The 7,494-nt window shown below is 44.1% G+C and overlaps 1 protein-coding gene across 1 annotated transcript in view; it reads left to right on the plus strand.

Moving 5' to 3' along the window:
• The first annotated feature begins 707 nt into the window (after positions 1 to 707).
• boka (BCL2 family apoptosis regulator BOK a) overlaps positions 708 to 7,494 on the plus strand; it is a 36,107-nt gene continuing 29,320 nt past the window's right edge. Inside the window, exons 1-2 of the mRNA XM_048604368.1 lie at positions 708 to 1,138; positions 6,841 to 7,063. Of these exons, the coding sequence (XP_048460325.1) occupies positions 6,841 to 7,063 (223 nt within the window). The 5' untranslated portion in view covers positions 708 to 1,138. The remainder of the gene's footprint in view (positions 1,139 to 6,840; positions 7,064 to 7,494) is intronic.

A 7,494-nucleotide genomic window follows, 5' to 3' on the forward strand; every position in this document is an offset into this window, starting at 1 on the left:
TTATTTGCTGTTTTTCTAAATTTGTGCATGCTATTCCTTCCTGCCCCACTTCGGGTGTTATTCTATAAATAGCTGCCCTGTAATGTTGCAACATCCTCTTACTTTGTAAACCTACATTTCCCTTCTCCCAAACCCTCCCTGCTCTAATTAGTTTAAAGTCCTCTCTGCAGCTCTAGCTAAGTGTTTCAGCAGGGCACTGATCCCAGCATGGTTCAAGTGAAGCCCACCCCAGCAGAACAGCTCTCTTCTACCCCAGCACTAGTGCTACTTCCCCATAACGTTGAAACCCATTCCACTTAAACTGATCTTTGAACCAGGCATTTAACTCTGTGTATCCGATATGCTGTATGTGAATGTGTGTATACTCTATATGTTCCATTTTAGTGTATACCCCCATTTGACAATAAAGCAAATTCTAATTCTAATGTGAATGTACTGTATGTTGTATATGCATTTGTGTACCCTGTATGTTGTAATCGCATGTGTGCCTCTGTTTAACTGTGTAATATATGTGTGCTTTTTATATTTCCTGTATTATCTACAAATAGAAATTGTGTATAATAAAACCAACGTGTTTTAATTTCAAACAGATACACGCTTTTAACCTCTGGACGAAACATTTCGTGTTTTAAAGAACAAAGTCCTTTTCACTTCATTTTCAGTTGGCCAGAAAGCGGCAGTGTCTCTCCAAGAAGCATGTCTTCCTGTGCTTAGTGTGAGCTGCCGAGAGTGGGAGAGCGAAAAGCCTTGTTTTGTAATGCTGGGGTTGTCTGTTGTTCTTTGTGCGTGAAGAGGATTGGTGAGGACTCGAGACAGTGGATGTGGCTGGAGCCTCCGATCAGAACTCATCCTCTTTGCCATAAATGGGGCTGCTTGCGAAAGTTGCTGGAAACCCAGAGGCATTTTAACAGGATTTACAAACGGATTTATTTGCTGTAAAAACCATCTCACCATAAAAGGGGAGCGAGCAGAGAGGGAGAGGCAGCGTAGGGGGCGGTGAAAGCACATCTGGAACTGAATCACTGAAGGAACAGCCGCAGAAAAGAGAGACAGAGAGAAAAATCAACCACCCCTAGAGTCACAGGCTCCTTGAAAACAAGGCAGGAAGTTTAATTTGCAGCACGTCCCGGAGCAAGAGGTCAGTGTAACTTATACGTGTCCTTTGCCTTTGGTTTAAGCCATGTTGCTGTCTCGATGGAAGAGCAAGTCTGTCCAGCCTTGGCTCATTCTATTTCGAAACTCACCTGGAGACTGCTATACCCCACTCCTGCCCCCAACTCTCTATCCCTTCCTCTCTCTGTCGCTCCTCCATGTCCTCCTCCCCTCCCCTCTGTGCTTTCCTCTGTCTCCCTGTCCCTTCCCCTGTCCTCTCCTCTGTCTCCCCCTTGCCTCCCTTCTGTCTTCTACTGTGTCTCCTCCCCTTCCCTCTGTCTTCTCCTCCGTCAACCCCTCCACTCATCCTTTCCTCTGTCTCCCCACTCCCCGTCCTCTTCTGTCTCCCCGTCCCCCCCTCCTCCCCTGTCCTCCCCCCCCCCCCCCACTCCCCCATCCTCTCCTCCACCTCCCCCTTCCTCCTGTCCTCTCCTCCATCTCCCCCTCTCCCCTGTCCTCTCCCCCGTCTCCCCCTCTTCCCCTGTCCTCTCCTCCATCTCTCCCTCTTCCCCCTGTCCTCTCCTCCGTCTTCCCCTCCTCCCCTCTGTCCTCTCTTTCCCTCCCCTCTGTCCTCTCCTCAGTCTCTTCCTTCCCTCTATCTCCCAGGAATTCCGCTGCTGCTGCTCTGTCTGAATTTTGATGATTTCATGTTTTCCAGTGTTTTTCCCCTGGGGTTGGGGAGGGGAGGTTGCTGAGAATTGGTTCTGCTTCAGACGTTGGCTTTTTTATTGGAGGGCCTCCTAGTATCACAGGACAGTGGCTCTCACATTCCTCCTTCTGGGTAGTTTGTTTTGCTGGGATTGAGGCTGTTTCTCTTCATTTTGTTAAATCTTTGGATTTAGAAAAGAAATCCACTCTAAAGCAGTTGGTTTGATGGTTTATTTCTGCAGATTTGAGACTGATTCCTCAGCATGCAGCTTTTAGGTTTTGCATTTGTTTGATTGGTTTTTAGTTGTAAGTTTTCGGTGATTGCTGTAGCCTGCCTAAAATTTGTTGTGGACTTGATTAGCTTCTAAGTTTGGCGCTAGCATTTGTTGTTCATTTTGTTGCATGTTTGCAGAGAGTTTTGGATGAAGAAAGGCTTTCAGTTTGTTTGAACACTAACTGAACGGCCTCCCATGTAACCATTCTGTGAATCTAATCACCCAACTGTAGCAACGTCTATTTCTTAAATCTGAAATAAAAAAGAAGTGCTGGAAAAACTCAGCAGATATGGCAGCATTTGTGGAGAGAGAGAATCAAGAGTTAATGTTAAGTCTAGGATAGTTTTCTTCTTAAATCTATCCTGGTTTTAGTATCAATATCCTAGCCTTAACTCTTTCAGACCAAACAGATAATTCTAATCAAACACATTCTGTTAAAAGGAAAAAAAATTGCCTGGTATCTGCAGCCATGGCTAAGTGGTAGCATTCTGGCCAGAGATGTTCACTTATTACTTCACTGACTAGAGCTCAGAATAGAACTTCAAACCTGGATCTTGTTATCTTCCCTCCCTTTGAAGAGGATGGGTTTCCTTCTGCGTGTCTCGGCCAATATTTGTCCCTCAATAAACAATCACAAAATAAAATACTGTCACTACTTGTGGCAGATGCTTGAATTGTTGTCAAGTAGTTTGAGACATCAGGAAGTGAAATGTGCTATACCAGCATAAGTTCTTTCTTTGAAAATTGCATTCCACAGCCCTTACCTTGTACTTTCCTTCCAAATTTGAGTTCAAACTCCAAGGCAATGCTGAAGCTGTGCACTAGCCTTGTCAGGTCTCCTGTGGAGCAGATCTAGTCACAGAAACATAAGTGGCAATGCCAAGGACAATGAAGATACTAGGGATCATCAGAAGACAGACTCAAAAGAAATATAAATGACCTGGATTTACCACATTCTAGAAATGGTGGAGGCCAAAACTTTGAATGTTTTCAAGAGAGGGTTAGATGTAATTCTTAGGGCTGAAGGGATCAAAGGGCATGGGGGGCAAGCAGGAACAGGGTACTGAATTGGATGATTAGCCCATGATCATATTAAATGGTAGAATAGGCTCAAAAGGCTGAATGACATACTCCTCTATTTTCTATGTAAACATAGATAGCTTATCCAGTTATTTTGAGTCTGTCTTCTGATGATCCCTAGTATCTTCATTGTCCTTGGCATTGCCACTTATGTTTCTGTGACTAGATCTGCTCCACAGGAGACCTGACAAGGATAGTGCACAGCTTCAGCATTGCCTTGGAGTTTGAACTCAAATTTGGAAAAAAATAGCAAATGAAGCTCATCGCTAGTAAAGGTCAGGTAGTACCTGTAGGAAAAAAAAGGTCACAAAGGGTCACTTGTAAGGTGCGATTCGAGGAACTAAAGAATCTTAAGAGTACAAGTGTACCAATAATCAAAAGTTGTGCCATAGGTTAGCAATGCCATAAAAGAAGTAAACAAGCACTTGGCATTATTTCCAGAGGGATAGAATTGAAAAGTAGGGAGCTGACATGAAATCTGGATCAAATCTTGGTTTGCCCACATTTAGCAGCACTGTATGTAATTCTGGTTGTATTCTAAAAAGGTCATAGCTGCATGGGAGAGGGTGTGAAGGAGATTTGCAAGGGTGATATCAGAACTCCATGTGTGCATGTATCAGGAAAGGATGTTTAAAACATTGTTCTACAGGATATGAGATTCACTACAGTGTTTATTTCCCATCTCCAATTGCTTTCAAAGGCCTTCCTGAACCGCTGCAGTCTGTGTAGTGTAGGAATATCCACAATGCTGTAAGGAAGGGAGGTTCACGATTCTGACCCAGTGACACTGAAGGAACAACAATACATTTCCAAGTCAGATTGGCATGGAGGGAACTTGCAGCTGGTGGTGTTGCTATGTATTAGCTGCCCCTGTCCTTCTAGATCTTTTAATGTAATGGTACTTCTCTGCACCAGATGGAAGGACACAGGGACTCTGCACCAGGTGGTTCAGGTTGTGGAGTGTGGGCTTCTGAGACACCTTCTGGAACCTGGAGATATTGTAGAATTCTGAGTAGGGGTACACACAGATGGGATCACACTGCTCGCTAGAGTGTCCTTCAACCCTTGCACAGCATCAGCTCCGAGCACAGCCTTTTCAGGCGATGGATGGCATTGGCCATAAGCTGGGCATCCACTGCCACCCTGCTTGCCAATTCCCGGGGGAACATCTAGCCCAGGCCCCTGCCACCCAGCATGTTCCCAACTCTGGTCCCCCCCGCAACCGAGGCCTCCCTCCTCCAGGCACTCGAGCCTGTGATAAAAGAAGTGTAGATTCCTGATCAGTGGCTCTCTGGCGATAACTGCTACTCCTGACAGCAGCAAGAACTGGTGTAAATCAACCATATTCCAGATGTTGATCAGGTTCTCATAAAGACCCTCACTGTGTATGAACAGGAGCTACATGTTGTAACTGAGACTGTGCACCCAACAGAAGGAATATGTTGCCTGAGAGCACCGTCTAGGTGATGGCTTGACGGAAAGGTATCGCTGCAGGGTCTGAAGGTAGAAAGTTGCCACATACGGAGGTGGGAACAAACCAACTGAACACCCTCCTCAAGGGGGAGACTTTGACTGTGTCCTGTGACCCAGTACATCTCTTGTACCAGAAGAGGTGAACCAACACCCACCGGATTTTTGTAACAGAGCTGGAGGGATGGGTCAAAGGGACCAGCGCTTCCACATCATGGAGGCCACCAGCTGGTTTTTGACCAGCATTTGGCACCTGTAGGATAGCACTCAGAGCAGTTCTGTGCAGCAGCCTAGATGAGCTAAGACTTTGGCCTCCAGCTTCTGCTAATTTGTCAGCCAGGATTCCTCAGCCAGGCTAAGGTAGACCAAAATGTTTTTGAATCAACCTGTTCAGGAACGTCACAGCCTCACATCTCTCATGCAGATGGCATTTGAACCCAGGCCACCTTGCTCAGAGGTAGGGACACTGCCACTAAACCAGAGCTCCCTGCTATATTAATGACCTTATTTTGTTTTTTGAATAATCTGTGTTTTTAATCAACTTATAATTTTTTGTATTTTAACTATTTATTTTAACTAATCTAAATTACTAAATTAAATATTTGCCTGCAGTATAAACCTTGACAAGAAATGGAGACGAAAAGCAGCACCTCACCTGCACAGAATTCCCAAACTATGCGCTCTGTTCTACAGCCCTTTTATCCATCAGCCCATACTGTTTGTTTCTATCCATTTTTGAACCGCACCCAATTCACAACTGGTGACTCAGGCTCCTATTCACCTATTAGCAACTATTCAAGCAATCACGGCAACAAGCCTGAGACAAAGATGTTGGCCGGGGAACACAGTGGCTTGTTGAAAAGAAATACTGTACAAATCTACAGAGACAAGTAGTAGGTCAAAAGTCTGAATAGAGTTTAAAAACCACTAGGAATGACTAAAGAGGTAAAAGATACAGACAACATAGAGAAAGCTGGCTAGTAACATGAAGACAATTCCACACACAAACGACTCAAAATATTCCTCCTGATCTCCTAAACAGTGTCGCCTATTTCTAGTCTACAAGGAAAAATATCTACCTATAGTATCCACATATCTAGTCCCTGAGAATCTTGTATATTATAATAAGATTGCCTTTTGATCTTCTAAATTCCAATGAGTTTAATTTGGTTAAATGTGAGGTGTTGCATTTTGGTAAAACAAACGAGGGCAGGACTTATACAATTAAATATAGGGCTTTGGATAGTGTTGTAGAACAGAGAGACCTGGGGGTTCAGGGACATAATTCTTTGAAGTTGGCATCATATGCAGGCAGTGTGATTAAAAGGCATTTAGTAGCCTGCCTTTATTGCTCAGACCTTTGAGTGTAGGAGGTGGGACATCATGGTGAGGTTGTACAGGGTGTTGGTGAGGCCTGTTCTGGAGTACTGTGTCCAGTTCTGGTTGCCCTGTTATAGGAAAGATATTATTAAGCTGGAGAGGGTTCAGAAAAGATTTACCAGGATGTTGCTGGGAATGGAGGGTTGGAGTTATAAAGAGAGGCTGAATAGGATGCGACTTTTTTCACTGGAACGTAGGAGGTTGAGGGGTGACCTTATAAAATCACGAGGGGCATAGATAAGGAGAATGGCAGGTGTCTTTTCCCTAGGGTGGGAATTTCAAGACTAGGGGGTATATTTTTATGGTGAGAGGAGAAACATTTAAAAAATATATGAGGGGCAACTTTTTTACGCAGAAAGTGGTTCATGTGTGGAATTAAGTTCCAGAGGAAGTGGTGGATGCAGGTACAATTGCAATATTTAAAAGACATTTAGTTAAGTACATAAAAAGGAAATGTTTGGAGGGTATGGGCAAAGTGCAGGCAGGCGGGACTAGTCTAGTTTGGGATTATTTTCAGCTTGGACTGGTTGGACCAAAGGGTCTGTTTCTGTGCTACATGGCTATATGACACTTGTAGCTGATTGCCAGTTAACCAGCGCTGTTGGGCAGTTTGTGCTCAAAACTGAGTAACTTGCAATTTTAAAGTTTTTAAGTTGAATTCAACCAAATTTCAGTTTGACACACTGTTGCTTATCAGAATGTCTCACATACACTAAACACCCAACTCTTACCCTGTATGTTATGCACCCTTTTCCGTCACCACTCTGTAGACCTTTGTGGTGATATTGTCTAGTGTAGTTCAGATATTATCTAATCACATGTTGCTTTTCTACAGATGGAGATGCTTCGACGTTCCTCCGTCTTTGCTGCTGAAGTGATGGATGTTTTTGACCGCTTTCCCCCTGAGAAAGAGCTCATTTCTCAAGCGAAAGCGCTGTGCCGAGATTACATCCATTCCCGCCTGATCCGAGCTGGTATCGTCTGGAGTAAACCAGAGCCTGCAGTTTCTAGTCCAGCGAGCAAACTTACTGAGGTTTCAGCCGCACTTCTTCACTTAGGTAAGTTTACTATCACAGGAGCACAGGAGAATCAGGGAGAGAAAGGAATCAGGATTCTTGATGATGGCAATGGAGTCAGGAGAGTTGAATAGTGAGAATCAGGTTGACAGGAAAGGGAAGTGAGAGCACGTGATGGAAATGTTCAGAACGAGTTATGGCGAGAGACGGAAAGGAGATTCAAAATAATCTAAAATCAGAAACTCAATGCACGTTTTTCACTAAACTATGGAGAGGTTTGGAATGTGCAGGTTCAAACCTGATGATGTTGTCAGAGTTACAGAGGATCCCAACAAGTCAGTTGTAGGTTAAAGTTTCTTCATTTTATCGTTACAATGCACCAGTTAAGAAAGCAAACACAATGCTGCAATACAGAGATAGTAGGAACTGCTGATGCTGGAGAACCCGAAATAACAAGCTGTAGAGCACAATCA

This window comes from Rhincodon typus, chromosome 13, assembly GCF_021869965.1.
Source record: "Rhincodon typus isolate 14 chromosome 13, sRhiTyp1.1, whole genome shotgun sequence".
Lineage (NCBI taxonomy): Eukaryota > Metazoa > Chordata > Chondrichthyes > Orectolobiformes > Rhincodontidae > Rhincodon > Rhincodon typus.